The 18,970-nt window shown below is 47.3% G+C and overlaps 1 protein-coding gene across 8 annotated transcripts in view; it reads right to left on the bottom strand.

Moving 5' to 3' along the window:
• Positions 1-18,970, bottom strand: part of Nrp2 (neuropilin 2) — a 119,169-nt gene that overhangs the window by 42,454 nt on the left and 57,745 nt on the right. For 4 of the 8 annotated variants that reach the window (XM_013520730.1, XM_013520731.1, XM_013520732.1 and 1 more), the window contains exons 8-12: positions 13,463-13,607; positions 10,972-11,321; positions 9,115-9,259; positions 4,658-4,786; positions 1,630-1,770 (exon numbers count right to left, since the gene is read on the bottom strand). In XM_013520730.1, coding sequence (XP_013376184.1) covers positions 1,630-1,770; positions 4,658-4,786; positions 9,115-9,259; positions 10,972-11,321; positions 13,463-13,607 — 910 coding nt within the window. The remainder of the gene's footprint in view (positions 1-1,629; positions 1,771-4,657; positions 4,787-9,114; positions 9,260-10,971; positions 11,322-13,462; positions 13,608-18,970) is intronic. The other 4 variants (XM_005397004.2, XM_005397005.2, XM_005397007.2 and 1 more) reach the window with 1 other exon arrangement.

Genomic DNA, 18,970 nt, shown 5'->3' on the forward strand with positions numbered 1-18,970 from the left:
CAGCCCTCTGTTCTCGGTGCCTCTGCAGACCTGTCCCTTGCACACACTCTTCCCAGAGACCACCAAGCACCCCCTAGACATGATGTGTGATACACACACACACACACAAACCTTCCTTGCATTCGGATAAAAGACGGGGCCTGGGAAAAACCACCAATTAATTGGATGCAGTCTCAAAGGAGAGGAAATGAAATGAAAAATCTAGGCTGAGTTATAAAAATAAGTTTTTTTTTTTTTTTTTTTTTTTTGCCAACATGCAAGAGGCTCATTATATTAATTAAACATTATTGCAGCGAGTGAGAGGGGGAGGTGATCAGGGCTGGGACTAGGTAAGTGTTCTCTCCTGTGCCCCAGGCCGAGGCCTGCTCCGACACTAATCTCTCTGAGCACTCAGATGCTGAAGAGATAAACACTTGAAATATGAAAATGTTTTTCTTCAGAGCAGACTGCTGTGACCCTCCGGAAACCGAGTGTGGGCTGTGTCAGGAGCCCGGCCTCAAGTGCTCTCCTCGTGTCTGTCCCTGGAAACAGGGATGGTGTTGGCCCTTGGGGTGAAGCGTAGAAGAGGAGCCACTTCCCCCTTCTCTTTTCTAGACTTCGCCCATACATGCTGGCAACATTTGGTCTCCTAAATTTCCCTTCCTTTTCAAATGCTGGGGGACCCAGGTTGGGGTTGTGGAAATTTTTTTTTTGTCTCTTTGACACAGGGTCTCACTATGCAGTTCAGGTTGGCCTTGAGCTCACTTTATAGCCCAGGCTGGTCTTGAACTTGTAACGATCCTCCTACCTTTGCCTCCCAAGTGCTGGGATTACAGGCGTGTGCCACCGCACTTGGTGGTTGTGGAAAACTGAAAGAAAATAGTGGCGAGTTGGGTGGACATGCACCAGCTTGGGAAGGCCGCTTGTTAAATTTTCCAGAATTTTGCAAGCCAGTTAATTGTAATCATTGTTAAAACTAAATTATATAGTTACAATAAATTATATGGAAAACAAAAGGTAATATATACCCCAAACTCCACACCTTCTCACTATTTTAATGCATTTTCACTAGCATCTCTACTTTCAAGGTTATTTATATCTACTGTATCTGCACAATGGGAAAACATTCCATCATGCCCTATTACTGTACTACACAACTCTGTGCTGGCTTAAAATGAACCATGGGTAAGAGTATTTACACTACTGAAAGTGGCAAATGTTACCCAGGTCCTGGTTTTCTTCTAATCCTTGGGAAATTGGTTGTCAAACATTTATCAGAACACCAGTAGTACAGCATGTAACAATCAAGATAGTAAATAACTCTGGCTTCTCCCTGGTTAGAAGGGCTAAAGACAAACCAGTGCCAGGATAAGCTCTAGAGATCTGGCTTTGTGAGACCCAAAGGTAGGCTTAACAATAATTCAAGGGCTGGCAGCACTTGTGCTTCAGAGGCCAAACAGCTCTGCTAGACACAGCCATGGGCACTGCAGCTACGGGCACTGCAGCCATAGGCATGGCAGCATTTCCATCCGGGGATGTGGCTGGCTCCAAGACTGGTGATACCCTCAGGAGTATTGGTCAGATTCAAGGCCCATGGTTCTCCAATGAGTCAGCTTACACCTGTTGTCTCCTGACCTGCAGCTGGCTCACCTGGAAACGTCTGGTCGTTGGGGCTGGAGCTGCTGGTCCAGGTGCTTCTGAGCCACTTGGCATGGTCGTACATCCACCCGCAGGGCTCCTCAGGGAAATCAAAGTTGCAATTGAATCCTGAAGGGAGCTGCAAATCTTTGTCTAAAAGGGGGAGAAAAATAACCCAAAGGAAGGCAAATGAAGTGGGTCCAGAGAACAGCCACAGTGGTGCTATTTAAATGGCTGGCAAAGCCTGAGCGGAGAACAGAGAAAGAAGTGGCTCCCTTTGGCTTATTCATTTAACTCATCTTGGCGATCGCTGGCTTTCGGGTCAGGCTTTGGTCTCATCCTTCCCAGGCGTGAAAGCCAAGCCTGCCAATGGTTCCCATAGTAAGCAATTATAAATGAGGCCACCAAATGGCTTCAGGCTCTAATCAGCCTCTTCTGTCTACCCTAGAGAGCAGACAAATGTGAAAATTGCTGTTCCCTAAATGCCAGAGAAGAATGTCTCCCCAATGCCTCAGTGGAAGGCTGGCTCCCAAAAATGTACCATCTCATCTCCTGCCAACCTGGCTCTCAGAAGTGATGGCACAGCCCATTAGCATCCAGAGAGGCAGAGAGGCCTGGGAGGTTCTGGCTGGTGAAAAGAAAGTGACCTCCGAAACAAGGCAAGCTTGTTTGTTACCCTCACCTCTTTATGACCGTCTCTTATTTCAGAGGATTGGGACAGTAAGACATCTCCCCCCAGGTGGCCAATTCAACATGTCAGGAGCAAGACAAAGGGGCCAAACCAGCAGGCCACCCAGGATAGTGCTCACCAGACTGAGAAATAATTTTACGTGGTGCTGAGTTCCTCCAAGCAGGGATCCCAGGGAGGGAGAATGTTCCCCATGGAAATCAAAGAAGTGCCCACATAATGGCTTGTCCCATCTGCTTTGGAGGTTCACCTGCCTAAGCTCCAAGATGGCAACAAGAGGGTTTCTTTTGGATTCTTCCCAGCCCTAAATAGGTCCAGTATGAGCTAGTGCCAAACACACTGATTAAGTGGAGGTGCAGGAAGAGGAAATGGGAATGCAAATTCGGATGCTTGCCGGTAGTGGCCGCGCAGACAGCGGAAAAGTGCTGGGTAAAACTGGCAGCAGGGAGGAAGTGGGGTCTTTGGCCTTCTCACTTCCCTTCCCAAGGTTCCCAGAGGACAATTTCTGAGGGGAAGTTTTAGAGTGCTGGTAAGGAATCTAAAGTGGAAAACAGACTGTTACAGAAAAACTGCTCACCATGGGGCAAGGAGGCTCTCATCCGGGGACAGGGTGTTGGGACCTCAGGGGCAAGAGGCAGATTGCCAGCAGACCCGTCTGTGCCTCCCCCGGCACACAGGATATTTAACGTTTGCCCACCCCTGGCCAAAGTCAGCTTGAGTTGAGATGAAACACATGGAATCTATTACAGAAGCATCAACCTGTGGCTTGGAAAAGTCAGCCCTCAGCTCTCACATTCCCGTTCCCCTACAATTTCTGAATGTCTATTTTTCTGTTCAAAAATATAAAGTAATTCAATATTCCATAATTCTTCTGTAATGTTTACATGCATACCGTTTCTCAGGAACCAGATTCCACAAAAAGATCTTTTGCAAAAAAAAAGGGAGAAGGGTAGAACCATCAAAGAAACCTCAAATCAAACAAACCACTATAAATGATAAAATTATATTAAAAATAAACTTCAGAAATTTTTTAGCAGAACCCTTAAATTTTCCTTTGGATTGTCATTTAGCTAGAATCCCTGCCCTCAGCCTTCCAACATGCTAACTCTTCGATTCTAATATCATCTGTGAACTGCTTGGGCTTTCCAGTTTTGGCTCTCAAACTGTCTTAAACATTCTTAGAAGATTCTCCAAGTTTCCTTCTTCTCTTCATAAAACAAAAGCAAGTTCATTAAAATGTCACAGTGCTGTATTCAACTAACCCTGACCGATAGTGTCCCTCACCCACACAATACACAAAAGCACATTCCCAAAAAGCATATGCATTAAATTAGCATTTTTCAGGCATACGACTTCAGCATGTACTGTTGGCGTTTCTCCCATTTTTAACGGCCATGTTTTAGAGCCACCCGCTAGATCCAGGGAGTTCTTCACGCCCTCCGATCGCCGTGCGTGCAGGTTTCGCCTAGTGAATCACCCATCTACGTCTTTATGCCCCATATCCGTCTCCTCACCAACCTCCCCTCATTTTATTAAGGAACATTTAATAACAACCCGTGACTTAGTGTAAAACAAGGCTGTCGAATTTAAATCCCAGCCCAAAATGCCTGGTGTTCCAAAACTTGTTTGTTAGGAATGTCCTAATATTGGTGACCTGAACAGCACAATTTAAGATGTGACTTACTTTTGGGCCCTGCCAATTGTTCCTTTTTATCTAACTTGGAGATACCTAGAAGATAAAATAAAGGGAAGACAGGTTCCCCATGTGAAGAGATGATCCAAAAACAAGGATCTTCTAAGTTTGGGAGCAGGGCCGAGGATGCCTTGTCTCCGAGCTGCACTCAGGCTTAGAGCATGGGCTACTCCTGGAGCAGCATCCTTGCAATATGTCCTTAAGCCAGGGGTGGTGAATCACTAAGTCATGGTTAGCTGCAGGATTAACCTGGTTATCACACTCCTTGAGCAGAACCACCCAGGTGATTGTCAGATCTACACTAGATGGTACTGTGGAGACAGCTTAACAGGATAAAATGTCACCACTGTGAACTCCAAGGCTGGGAATGGCTTTCCTTTAACAGGAGAAGTAAGACTGTGAGGGCTGAGCTGTGAGACTTCTCGCAGGAGCTTCTCTTTGGAGGTACCTTAGGTCAGCCGGTGACCACCTGGTCACACCTATATGGCTGTTCTGGCTGTCACAATACCTGAATGTGTCTACATGGGCTGTAAAGAACCACTGCTCCAGGCCTCTGAGTATCTGTACCTCTCTGACCCCAAGTCCCCTCCCAGTCATAAGCCAGCCTCACTGTGTCTGGCCCACACTCATGTCATCGTAGGCCGTAGTGTCATACCCACCCCCTTCCTCACCATCCTCAAAGCTGCAGTTCTCTCCACATTCCGTGGCCTCCTCGTCAATGGGATACGGGGTGGTGGTCTCTTCACTCCTCACAGTGGGTCCCAGCGTCTCTACTGTGGGCTTTGAGTCTATATCAAGGCAAAGGAAGTGAAGAAGACATTAGTAGCCCATACTGCAACCCAGGAGGGGGCAGACGCCGAAAACTAAGTTTCCTCTCTAAGTGTGTGTGTCTGAGAATAAAAACAAAGGTGCATGAGTGCACAGAACTCTGAGGTCACCTTTGGTGTGGACAAAGCCAGGAGCATCGCCTGCCTGAGTTGAATAGAAACGATCTAGAGCTGCAGAAGCAGCTGTGAAAAGAGGCATGAACACAAATCCATGCATTTGACTGCACAGCCTGAAGGCCTTGCAAGGCCATAACAGAGATTCATGAGGCAGACCCCAAAGCAGGGTGACCTTGCTCTGGGTATTCTGTTTAGGACAGAAGTGTGGGCAGCACACACTCAGGATATGAGTGATGCATGTCAAAACTGGTTTGGAGAGTTCAGTGTGGAAGGAAGCACACCCACTGCATGGAGAATGGTTGCGTGCTCCAGTCCTTCTGGCCTCTGGCACGCCTTCCCTGCTCAGTTCTGCTGTCACACCAACTGATCTCTTTTCACAGCCTCCACCCAGGCAGACAGGACTATTTGGAACTAATGCTAACCCTAAAAGCTGTTCTGACCTTTGGGGCCCACCTGTAATAAGACAGTCAGAAGCAGTATCGCCAAGGCCATAAGCAAAATCCAGCATCTTGGGAAGTGTGAGCCCAGTCTTTGTGTTTGCACAAAACTGTATGGGTAGGAATATGGGCTTAAAGGGACTCCAAGTCTGCTCGGGGAGAGTAATTTGGAGCTGTGCCTTTCGGTTAGGGGGTGGCAAATTCAAATGCTTTCAGGATCCAAATAGCTACTGCCAGTCCAGGAGGTAGACTGGGCCAGGAAGATAGTAAGGTGTGGTGGGAGCTGGGGCAGCCAGGATCTTGCGCGCCTGCTTGAAAGGAGGCCACCATTATTGGTTCCAGCAGACTGAGGCTTCTCCATGGAGGAGGCAGCTTAGCCACACAGAGTAGCGCAAAGGAGCATGAAATGAGGGGAACAATGCACTGCGCAGCCAGGTCTTCCAAAAAGATTCTTCCCCCACAAGAAGTCAAAAATCCCTGCGTCAAATCTACAGGCTCATAAATGTTGGCAGCTTGTTCAAAATGTTACAATAAGCACACAATAAAACCTGGTGAGGGCAACCCTGGCTGCAGGCAGTTGTTTTTGACCTGGGCTCCAGGTGACTCATTCATCCATTCATTTGCTTATTTGTTCACCCCAGACATTCATTCAGCAGCCGTTTGGGAAGTGAGTGGAGCTGTGAGTCAGGTCCTGGGTGCGGTGCAAGAATTCTGGAAACTGGTGCTCAGGCCTGCGTGTTGTAGGGTGGTGTCCTCCCTCCACAACTACCCTCCAACCATATGGCTCAAGGCAGTCGGTGGATTGTTTCTCCCATTTCTATACATGCTTTTTGTGCTACTGTATGTGGTTAGGTGCCTTTGTCAGTAGACCCTTCAGGATACCATCTAATAGAGCTAGGAGTTGGAGGAAATTGCCAAATATGCTGAATAGCTTTTCATGGTTGACTTTCCACCGTTCTGCTATTAAATACTGTGCACACAACCTTTCATACTTTGCCCTGTCTGCCTCTTGCTCAAAGTAAATAGCAAATAACCTCGAAGCATCCTAATTTGTAAGTTCAATTTTGTCGCTGTGTCATAGAATCTCTTTTTTTTTTTTTTTTGCGGTACTGGGGATCAAACTCATGACCTTGAGCTTGCCAGGCAGGTGCTTATGACACTGAGCTATATCCCCAGCCCATGTGTCATAGAAACTCAATTATAAAGCCAACTATGATGGGTCTGGGAATTTAGCTCAGCGGCAAAAGCGCTTGCCTGGCAAGTGCAAGGTCGTGAGTTCGGTTCCCAGTACCGGAGAAAAACCAAAAAAAACAAAAAAACAAAAAAACAAAAGCCAACTATGAATGGCAAAGAAAGAAGTAATCATCTGAAACCAAAGAAGTCAACAGATGAAGAAGCAGCCTTGTCGAACTGTTTAGTTGTAGCGGCTCAACCCATCTCCCATTATTTTTTCTGTTATCTTTTTTGGGGAAGGAATAAAGAAGGGAGTAAAAAATGAGTTGCAGAAATAGATGGAAATTTGAAAAATAACAACAAAAAAAGCCACAGGACTTAAGGGGAAGAGTTTCCTGAAATGTTGGGTAGCAAGAGGGTCAGCTGCTTAGTGGAGATAAAGTTAAATCCAGGGGCACTGGTGGCCAGCAAGGTGACAAGAGGGCAAGGTGTGTAAATGAAAGAGGAGAAACAGCAGACGGCCCCTGTGCCCATGTATTTGTACCTGGTGCTCTAGAGTAACTGCCCATCAAACGGCAGCTTTCTCTTGAAATTGAAACCAGATGTCAGAGGCTTCAAAGGGAAGGAGGCTGGGCAAGAGGTAACGCGCTTTAACTCTGATCTTCCCACAGCCAGGCAGGGCTTTGAAATGGGAAACCTGTTACTACCACCAGTGCCATTTGGGGCAGGTTGGGGTGCAGAGAACAGTCAGGGACAGAAATCATTAGTAACTGTTCAGCTAGTCCTAGAGCTGGGCCAGCCCAGGAAGAAAAAGGGTTGGACAAAGGATTGGAGGAAATCACAAGTTGGTGCCTGCCTAGCCAAGCAACCTCTGGCAAGTGGCTTCTCTCTAGGCTCAGTTTCCCCATCTGTCCTAGCTCTATGATTTTATTTCAAACTGTGTGTCACTTGTGTCACTCTGGTCAGTAGGTTGTGGAGTCCCTTTAATGGGTCATGACAAGCATTTTAAAAATAGGAACTATATTATTTCAGAGTGCACCAGCAGGTAAGGAGGAGCACTGCTTTGGGAGCCTTTTGCTCCCATCACATTTACCTAGAACAGGCTTGCGAGGCTGCAATCTAAGTACTTCACATTCATGTTTTTGTGTAATCCTCATAACAACCCAAGGGGTGTAGATCGACTATTACCGTGTCCGTTTTCCTGCTGAGACATGAGTCCCTTGTCTGAGCTTATACAAGCAGCAAAGGCAAGGACTTTAGCCATCTGTGTCTGGAGTACAAATACTTGACCAGATGCCGTACTCCATGTGCACACGTGTGTGCGGTTGGTTCTAGGTAAAGAGAGTAGTAATATTTTAAATTGTGGGTCATAATCAAACATATTTGGAGCCCATTGGCCTGGACTTTCTGCTACCCTACATTGCTGACTCCTGAGTCTAAGGTGGCTACAAATTAAGGCAGTTTGTATGAGGTGGGGTTCAGCACCTGGGAGCCCTGTGTGTTCGCTGCTGGAAGTTTGGCCTCACCCTGCATAATGAGAAACAAGTGTCTCCCCATAGGATGTCTTTTGGCAGACGTCTCTGATGCCCAAGTGAGAGGTGCTAACTTGGGCCTGGTTCCTGGGTTGTGTGTCTTACTGGGGCCCTACTTTGCCCTCATAGCTGGCTCACAGGCAGTTATTTTCTCCCTGGGAGCCAAAAGCACTTCTCGGCCATGCCCTTATTAATTCTTCAGGCCATCCTGCTGGGTGAGCTGGTGATAGGTAAGCAGAGATAGGAAAATAGGGACACCTGGGGCCCTGATGGGGAGGGGTAGGCTGGTTCAGTCCGCTGGCAGCTCCTGCCATACTGGGCCAAGCCCTGAGATCCAGGTGGCTCCAGAGGGTTGGGTGAGTGAACTCTGGGAGAGATCTAGTGCCAGGGCTGCTGTGGGAGGTGGAGAGAGGTGGGGCCTGACTCAGAAGGCAAGGGTGGGCAGCTTGGCTGGCCACACCCACGGGAAGAACTCGAGGCTCTGCTCCAGGCCTGAGCCACCTGGCTGGGTGGGAATGAGCAGGGCTCCAGCTGCACACTAGGAAGAAGTCCTGTTCCCATCCGCTCTTCTGCAGCAGGGCTCCTCCTGCACAAATAAATGCCTTTTACAGATGTGGCTTTGCAACGAAAGGGCAGCCTCTGAGCTACTGACATCTGGAGGCCAGATTCAGACATAAACTGATTACTGTATTATCATGAGGGGTTTTTTCTTCCCTAAACCAACAGCCACGGCCCTCTGGCCTGAAGAGTCAGGGTCTAATTGAATTTGGGTGGGTAGTGTGTGATTATGATTTGTTTTTGAGAGGGCTTGGGTTGCAGAACTGAAGTGATCCTTTAAAAAAAACAAAGCATATGCTCTGAGAAACTGCTCAAGTCCAGAAGTGTTTGAGAACATTGGGCCATATCGTAATGTCTGCAGTCTCCAACTGATAGGGCTTCTGCATGGGTGTCCCCACCACCACCCTGGCCGTTCTGGGATGTGGGATCACAAGATCACATGAGGGACGTCTGGAGAAGAAAGCAGCTGTACCTGTCCAGTCACAGCCCAGCACCTCCAGCCGCATCCCGATGCCCGCCGGTGACCAGCGCTCTGGGTATACACGCACGTACTGGGCAGGGACAGGGTCAAATCTTCGGATGTCGGGGCTGTCATAGTGCACGTTCCCTTCAAACAGCTGCAGAAAGACAGGTTGCTCAGGCCTTTTTTGGGTATGATCCCACCCCACCTGCCATCCATGCCACCATCTCCCACCCAGACGGTAACTTCACGGTTGACTTCATGGGACATTGCTATCCACGGGAGTTTCACACTCACACCAAGGTTCTTACCTTGGCAAGGTCACAGGGACCCAGAAATGTGGAAAATATGAAGCAAATGAAAGGGGCAATTGTCAGGGTGTGTCTTTTTATCCTGGGCAGGACATTAAGTACTCAGGAAAGAATTAGGCTCCAAAGGTGTGTGAAGCTGACCTTGCTAAAAGAGCAAAAGGCAGTTGTAGGCTTTCTTGACTGTTTTGAATTCTTTGGTCTATTGAGAAAGAAATTCCTCTTTTTCTAATGCTTGAAAGTCTACCCTTAGTAAATTCCATTGGTCCATAGTTCCTAGTTCACTGAAAACCTAAAGGGAAACTAATCGCTCTCTCCCCGAGGCTAAGGACTGATTCCTCTGTTCACACATTGATGGCGGAGACTATCTCAAGCCTTTGCTTATTCTATCAGAAGAAATCTCAGTTGAGTCCCAGTGTGGGCTGCCCTGGTTGAATTAGTGGCTATTAGATTACCCTCCAGAAATATAGCAGGACCAGCCAATCTGTAAAACGCCTGGGTCCTCAGTTCCATAAGAGGAGCACTGTCTTGAGCAGGACGGGCTCTCATCTTAGGCAACATCACTTCCTTTTCTAAAGAATCAGCTCTCCTGGGCAAGCTGGTGGCCCAACTTCTGCTCCATTCACCAGAGGTTCTAGTTACCAAGCCCCCAGTCTTTCTGAGCCTCTGGAATTGTGAATTGGGAGTTTACATCTGCACAATGAAGCTTCCGACTCAGCCCTGGCTTCTGCATTTGGAATGGAAACTTTTGCTTAGCTAAGGTTGCTGACCAGAGACACAAAACACCCTTTCCTTTTTAGGAGATTTGCTCTTCTGAAGATGAGAAGTAATTCCAGAATGAGCATTAGAGAGGCTGGCCAGATTCATTAGCTATGAATCTAAAGAAAGACAGAGGCCTCGTGTCCTCTCCACGCCTCAGGGCTCTCCTCACACCCTGGCTGGCTGTCACTTTTCTGATCACAAGCGTTGGGATTAACTGTTTTTCTTGCTTCTTCCCAGTGTCAATATGAGAGGCAGGAAAGACCTAAGAAGCCAGGACTAGGAAAATACAAAGGGGGGTAATAACACTCAGAAAAGGTTATTTTTGGAAGCAAACCTCTAGCTTCTACAGTTTGGTCTCCAGCAACCACATCCCCTTGGGATGTCTGGCCAACTTTATCTGAAAGAAGGTGAAAAGGATCTTGAACTTTATAAACAGGCAGTGTGGAGTAGTGGTTAGGAGTCTGGATTCTGGAATGAGATTTATGATTTCTGAATCATGGCTTGACTCCTGGTAAACCTGTGACCCTGAGTATGATATCATGTCTCAGTTTTATCATGTCTAAAATTGGAGTGACAGAAGGGTTGATCTTGTAGAGGTGCTACAGGGAACTGAAGGTCTAAATAAGGTACTACGCATAGTATCTGGCACCAAGCAGTCTCTTAATCCACATTTGTTTCACTGTGTTGCAGGAATTTGATGTGGGCATATCAAGATGGGAAATCAGCACACCCAAACTCCCTGAACCCAGCTGAGCTTCCCTATTGGAGGTGGCATTAGTACACTCTAGGGATGGCCTACCTTTGGTTGCTGTGTCCTGGGGTCTGGGATATATTCCCAGTCTTTGCCGTTCAAGCTGTAGGAGACTTTGAACTTGCGCACAAATGCCCTGGCTTCCACTGCTGTGCTGCTGTCTCCTCCACGGGCGCCCTGGATGATGACGCCTTTGACCATCTTGGGTGCTCCCAGGTCAACCTGCAGCCACTCTTCACCTGGCTGTGCCTGAGGGATCCGAGGGAACCAACCCGAACGGCTGCTGACCAGGCGGGCAGCACTGGGGCTCCAGAGATATTCGCGGGTGGAGGAGGCGGAGATCTGGGAGTCAGGAATGAGGCCTGAGAGCATTCCCAGCATGTTGGAGCAGGGGGCATCTGCAGAGAAGGAAGGAAAATACCAGAGGGGTCATGGCTGGCTCTTACCGACTGGAGACCACTTCTTGGCTGGAAGCTGCAGGAGGAACCAAATTCCCTATGTCTAAAAGGGAGCTAAGAGCAAGACTGAGCACTTGGGGGTTGTAGTGAGGATTTTCTTGGTTGCTGTAGAGTAGCCTTTAGGACAGTGCTGGCTTATGGAAGTATCTAACAGCTGTGAGTTGTTTATATTTGTGGCTCTGACCAAGGACTCTCGGAACGTATGTTTGCGTGTCTTTCCCGTGACACCAGTCCTTGCTGACCCTCTCAGCAACAACGAGTGGAGAGGAGCTCAGTTCAGCACGGTGATCAGGTAGACGGAGATCTGTCTGGAGTTAGCATCTGATCTTTCCTGCCATACGAGTTATCACATTTCTTGGTTTCCCACAGGCTCTTACCGCTACTCCAACAGCCCTTCCGCTCCACCATCCCTCAACTAACCTTTAGTCACCCCAAGGTATAAATGTCATATCCTTAGAAAGGCTGTCCCTAAACTTTCAGTCATAGTAAATTAGAGCCTCTCAGGAATCCTTCTCAGTGTTAACTAAATCCTTGTTAATTAGCCTTTGCTGGCCTGGAGCAGCTTCATAGAAGGGATGGGAAACAGTCCTCTAGATAGGATTAGGATAACCTGCTCCCCTGAGAGGTAAGCCGGGTCTTTGTGTAAATGTGATAATGCAGAGAATTCGTGTTGAGAAAATACAAGTGGAGGTCCTGGCTTGCCAGGCCTAGTTGGGTGCTTTGGGCCAAGGTATTCCTTCCTGAGTCTTGGCTTCTGCATCAGCCCCTGCCTCCACTGGACTGCTAGGTAGACTAGGCAAGATAATGTACAAGAAAGGGGGGACAGTGATGCAGACATTGTCTGCAGGCATGGGCCATGCCCTGGAGGCAGAGCCACAGGACCAGGAGGTGGACAGGTGGAAGAATGGACACAGAACACCTTCCCATGACAAAGAAGCAGAGCCCACAGGATGGAGTGGATTGTGCTGTCCACAAAAGGCTCGCACTGGTTCAGCCACCAGTGCCTTGCGTCAGCACCATGTGCCAGCCTCCCAAAGTTCCCAGCTCCACTCTCGTCCTTGCCTTGCATTTCAGCCCACACAACATGCTATTGTCCAGCCTTATGCACTCCCTCGTCCTTCTCAACTCAGTGCCACTGAGCCAGCTGTGGCCACTGCCTGGTGCATTTCCCTTCCCGTAACTGGGTAGTGCCTGTCTGCCCTCCGCCCTGGCTTCACATCTCCTCAGGGAAATCCTCCTGAGCCCCAGGCCAGCTCCTCTATGATGCACATCCAGGTCTGTGACCCTCAGTTCCCAGAGAGCATAGTTTTGATTTTGCATGTAGCGACGAGGTTGCCTGTTTATTAATTTGTCTGCCCATCAGCATTGGTCCACGTGTCCACACAGTTGGCCTGCTGCCTTTGTCACTGTGTCCGCAGGGCCATGCATAGTTCTTGAACCCCAGTTAAGGCAGCAAAGAGAGCTATTTTAGAGCAGAAATTTTGGGCTCAAATCTGGCTCCACTTACTGGCAGGGTAAGCTGCTCTTCTAACTCTTGGTTTCTTCATCTGTAAAATGAAGAGGATAATACCTGCCTCAGAGAGTCCTTATGAGGACAAAAGATGACACACCTGAGGTGAGAATGGAAACTGGTGCGTCGTTAGCAGATAATACATTTTAGTTAGTAGAAATAGTAGATGCTTAATAAAAGCATACTGGATGATCCTAGCTCTGTGGAAAGCTGAGGCAGGAGGATTGAAGTTAATCCCAGTTTGGGCAACTCAGCGATTTAGCAAGATCCTGTCTCAAAGTAAAAAATACAAAAAGGGCTGGAGATTAGCTCAGTGTAAAGCCCCTGGGTTCCATTCCTTGTACTGAAAGGAAACAAAAAGAAGCAAAACAATGACAACAACAACAAACACACATGATGAATGAATGAATGAATGAATGGATGAATAAATGAATGAAAACATGAAGCCAGATGGGACTTGAGTCCTTGAGCAGTCCTTTCAGGAGCATGGGGTGCAATCCTGCCCTTTCCGGAAGAGGGAGCAGAGCCCTGGACAGAAGCAGCTCCTGTGTCCATGGGGCACCCGTCTCACCTGTGACCCTGCAGCCGAAGAGCTCCAGGCGCAGGGCGATGCCCGAGTGCCAGCTCTGAGGGCGGATCCGGACGAACCTCGTCAGCAGCGGTGTGTGCAGCTTGTTCAGAACCACCTCGGAGGCGTCGTTGTTGGCTTGGAACACCTGGAGATGCATCAGAGCGCGTTACTGGGATTTGCCAGGATCCCTGCATGTAGGGCAGGGACTTGAGCAGCCTCAGAAGGGATGGGACAGTTCTGTTGGGCTTTATTTTTGTCAAGCTTAAAAAATAATCAGTGGGCTTGTTATTCTGGGCTTTTTCAGAAGCACTGTGAAAAACATTTTAATTTCTCACACTGCTCCAACTTGAAAACAATAAATGGTCCTCATAAAAACTTTTGGAGGGAAGGAAATTTTTGCCTCTGGGCTGAGAGCAAGCAGAGGAAGGAGTCTTGGAAAGCAAAACACTTCAGAAGTGAAGAACGAGACAAGGAAAAAACAGAATGCCCATTAAAAAGGACATGTTATCTTTTAAAGTTCATAGAGCTCTCTCTCTAGGTTGAACTTGGTACCCCCCTGGTTGAACTTGGTACCCCCCTAGGTTGAACTTGGTACCCCCCTGGCATTTTTATAATTTTAAAGTGCTTCAAAGTTGCTTTTTGACTTTTATCTCTTTTAATAAATTTATTTAGACACTTCCCCATTCCACAAGCCAGCAGTGAGGTGGTGAGGGCCACCATCCACCCCCGTGCCCCATGTCAACCAGCGTGTTCCTGGTTCCTGCTGGTCTTTGTTCTAGGGTCAGGATTTCCCTCAGAGTCCTCTCCAGCTTCCTCTCGCTGTAGCCCCCACCCTGCAATGAAATCCATCCCTGTCCCCAGCTGACCAAAATGTCTCTTATGGGAGGAAAGGCTTTTTGGAGTAGTTTCTGATCCAACATGGTAGGCGCGAGTCCTGGCTTACCAGATGGTCCAAATCAATAACTGCCATATGAACCTTATGCTTTTTTTGTGCTCTCCATTAAAAAAAAACTAGAGCAAGTATGTGTGAATTTCTCTTAATTTCCTTAATAAGGGCAAAAGGAAAAACCGACCATCATTTCTAAATCACGCCTGTGACAGCTATAACAGCCAAAGGACCCTACGTAAGTCTACTCACAACCAACTCTGCCTTTACCTCTTGTTCAAGGGAACCAAACGCTTCTGCTCATGATACCCAGGTTATGCCAAGCATTTGGGGCACTAGCTGGGTGGGGAGAAGAGGAAGGAGGACACAGGTGTATCTGAATATCTTTGAGCCAGACATTATGTACACACTATTCTTCTAACCTCCCAGGAGAGAAGTATTACTGTCTCTACTTTATCAATGAAGAAACTGAGGCTGGATCCTTGGCCTGAGCTTACTGTTTCTTAGGTTGACTTTTAACTCTTCTAATAAATTTGCATCATTTATGCAAATGGCTAGGAGCCATGGTGTCCTTAAGGGCCCCAATCATGGGCAGAATGGAAGTAGAGTTGCTGTCTACTGGTGTGATCTCAGGGTGCATTCACAGTTCCACCATGGAATGGGTTTGGGCAACAGTGAAGAGCAGCAGAGCTGCTGAGAGATGTTAACAGTGTCGACTTCTCTCCATGAACCGTGGACGCCACCATTTGGTAACTTTGAACTCTCTGTATTTCCAATGAGCGAAGACCAAAAGTTAGAGTCATTGGTAACACACTAGCGATGGTGGGGGTCAAAGGCAAGGGACACCATACATTTTGCAACCAAAGGGGGAAAATGGCTGTTCAAGACAAATAAAGAGACAGGTGTCCACAGGTCCACCACTGTTTAAATCATTGCTCTTTGTGCTCAGCCTCCCAAGGCTGGGTGTGTCCACACAGCCTGCCCTGTCTGCTGCCGCCTCTGCTCCCTGGGGAGCACCCCCACCCTGATCCCAAGGCTATCAGTGTCCCTCTGCCACCTTGCCGAGAGCAGGAAGCACAGGGAAAGGAGTCCTCTCCCAGCTTCCCTTCTGCCGCTCAGGAAGAGGAGTGAGAAGACCAGGTCATCGTGGAGGGAGAAGGGCCAGGCACTTGGAGGACAGGAGTGCTGGGGCCGCACCCCTGGGAGCAGGCCTGTGGGGAGAGGCTCTGGCCTTCATGATGCTTGTCCTGGAAAGGGTCAGCTGTGGGAGGGATGGGGCCCAGCAACGTCCTGGCTTTGTCACTTCAATTTCTTGCCTCCTTTGTAGCGACAAAGTGCTCCCCAGCTTTGAGGAAAGGGACAGAGGAATCACATCTAAAGAAAAGAGATGAATCAGTCCTCCTAGAATCCAGCACGAGACAGAGGCTTTTTTGTTTGTTTTGCTTTGTTTTGGTAAGGAAGAGACACATGCAGTGCTTTGCTGACTTCGGATGGGTGCTGAGAGCAGTGGTCCCTCTGGACACTCCCTGCGGACAGCAATGGTGACTGTGTGTGCGGCCTCTGGTGGGAGACGCTAAGGAGTTCCTCTCAGGGAAAACGCTTTATTTGCCACGTGGATATATAATTGGAGAGCTGAGTGAATCTGAACTTGCTTATTACTGCTAATCCAAAGCGTACACACCACGCTGGTACCGTTTAGAAACACAGCATGCTTTATGTGTTTTTAATATCCAATTTTATCTTATCTGACCTCTTCACTTCTCAGCTTTGACAATGAACACCCAGTACCTTTTCCTTTTCTTCCTCCTTAAGGAACCGATTGCACAGCTGAACCGCCCTTGGGAGGGGGGCTGGGGGACACCTGCAGAGAAAGGCTGATTTTCTCCATGGTTGTGTGTGGCTACAGGCTTCAAGCAAAAGCCCTCAGTCTCTGCCCACAGGGCACCAGTCATGGAGGACTCAAGCGTGGCTGCTCTCTCACAGGCATCCACCTGCAGCTCATGCTGATGCTCCACTTTGTGCATACTCCTCCCACACCAGGATCAAATAAAGACTCTGAGAAACTTGGCTTCAAGCTCTTCTTCACGTTTCTGAGTCTAGCTTCTCACGGGTTTCCGGTTTGCATTTGACCTCATGTTCAGTCTGCCCTCTGTGCCACAGACACTTGCTGAATGAACGATGCCTTTCTTAGAATTTCCACACAGCTTCAGCTCTGAGTATGGCACAGTGGACCAAAGCAAAACCCAGCACAAGCTGACCCACCAGTGAATCAGGAGCCAGGAGCCAGGCTTTGCTGATAATTAGCGCATATGGTGGGCAAGTATCTCTGTATCCCTGAGGTGCCAATTTCCCCCTTTGTTGAGTGAAAATATTGTGATATGCCTCCTCTGGCTCCCCCAATCTCTCTTCACAACAGTTTCCGTGGTTTGAACTGCTCTATAAGTGTCCACTTTACATTATATGTGCTGCCAACGCGAACACAAGCTTTTATAAGAGGATATTTTAGTTACCTGTTGTCCCTTGTAGTCTAAGTGCTCTTGTAAGCAAGTGCTGTGGATTTTTAATACACTTCAGATAGTGCCTAGAATGCACAGTGAGTGCCCCATTCACAGAGAACATATCTTGTTGGTATGCTGGCTCAATAACAATTCAAATTATTAATAACCATGAGTAATGAATAACATCACCTCAGTCCTTACAGATTGTCTTTCACCCAAAGATACCAAAGTGCAATTTATGAAAATCCATTTTAATGAAATATTAAGTAGTTTCTATTTCTCCTGACCCAATAGTCTTATAAGGTCTCTATTTTTCTCCTTGTATCCCCTATTTATAGATGGTAAATGCTATCATATATTATACATCCTTATGACTTTCTCAATGCTTCTGTGGTTTTAGAATCACCTTTCATTTGTTTTCTGATCAAATTCCCTGAGATGGAATCTTGGCTTCCAGTCTGGGCAATGCAAGGTAAGGGGTTGTATGGATGGGAAACCATGCCAGGAAATTGATTTTATTGTCTGTTCTCTGCCGACTCACTGAATGACTGCAGGCAAATCAATAAACCTTAGATACTTTGGTTTCTCCTTCAGGAAAATAAAGTCGATAATCAGGTTGCAGATAGACATTAAGTTTACCAGCTCTCTCTGCTGGCTCCAATACCTGCACAAGAGCCAGGCCAAATGCTGGAGTAGAAGCCATGTCACAAGTAACAAATGGGCCTTTAGATAAATAGGAGAGTTCAAGCTCAGAAACCCATGGGCTCCCAAGTCCCACTTTGAGACCAAAAACATTCAGGCTATAACTCTGCAGTGAGGTATGCATAAAACTCAGAAAACCAGCAGATTGTTGATGTATATTAAACCCAGATAGGCATATATCAAAAACAAAGATAGAATTTTAACATGTACATTAAACGTTGAAAGGGGTCAGGGATATCACTCAGTGACACAAGCACCTGGCAAGTGCAAGGTCTTCAGTTTGATTCCCTGATGCCCGGTATGAGAAAAAAAAAGCTGGAAGTTGGAGTTGATAAATCTTCTTATGCATTTAAAAAAGATATTAATATGGTTGCTTTCCTACCCAAAAGAAAACAAAGAGTAGGTCCAAGGTGCCCCATCTTTCTGGGGAGAGTAGTAATCATGCTGTACTTTTTAAATGTGTGCATGTATATGTATTTCTTTAAAAAGAAGCTATCTTGGGGATGGGGATTTAGCTCAGTGGCACAGCACCTGCTTGGCAAGAGCAAGGTTGGGAGTTCAATTCTCAGTACTGGAAAAAAAAGAAGCTATGTTGAACAAAAGATTTCTTCAAATGCATCTCTCCAAACCAGGTTGAAAAAACAATTCAAGGCACATAGTGGTTTGGATAATCCATTTGGTCCTTCACTGAATTCTGAACATAATCCAATAATTTCCAATTGATTCTTGAAACCTTTCTTTTATTTTCAGTAAGACAGATTCCAAAAACCAGCAGTGTTTCATGGATTTTCTGATTTGCACCTCTGGCGGGGGAGGGCATCTGCCAAGCAAACCGGCTGCTATTTGACATCCCAGTTTGGTTGTTATCTACCCCCCACCTCAAGGAAAAGATACTCAGCATGTTTTGACCATGCCCATGGATCGATAGGCTCAGACTGCATGGACTATACAAAGCAGCGTCAAATAGACATGCGTTTCTTATATAGAAGATAAAAAATACCCAGCGAGCAAGCATCCCAGATGTTTTTTGAGGTCATCTTTCCCCTTTCTCCCCCAGGCTTAGTCGCAGCCACCTCTCCTTTGCTGAGCCGTCCTTATGTCTTCAAAGAACACACAGGGACTGTCCCTGCTGCGCACAATGCTGCCCAGGCACTGGGTGGGGGACTCTGCCTGGCCTCAGCCCCTCTCCTGTCCACCATTAATCTTTCTTTTAGAAGGCTACTTCTGTGCACCGAAATAAAATTAAACAGCTGACATTTACATTATTCTTAGAAAATACATTGACATTGCCTAACTTGGCACATATTTGGAAAGACACAAGTCATTAACTTAGATATTTGGAATTAAAAAGTATTTGAGCAGCGCTCCTGGGTCCGAGTGTGGGCCGGACTCATACCACCGCGATTCCCAGCCGAAAAGCGC

The sequence above is a fragment of the Chinchilla lanigera genome, unplaced genomic scaffold (genome assembly GCF_000276665.1).
Source record: "Chinchilla lanigera isolate Chin_1 unplaced genomic scaffold, ChiLan1.0 scaffold00056, whole genome shotgun sequence".
Classification (NCBI taxonomy): Eukaryota; Metazoa; Chordata; class Mammalia; order Rodentia; family Chinchillidae; genus Chinchilla; species Chinchilla lanigera.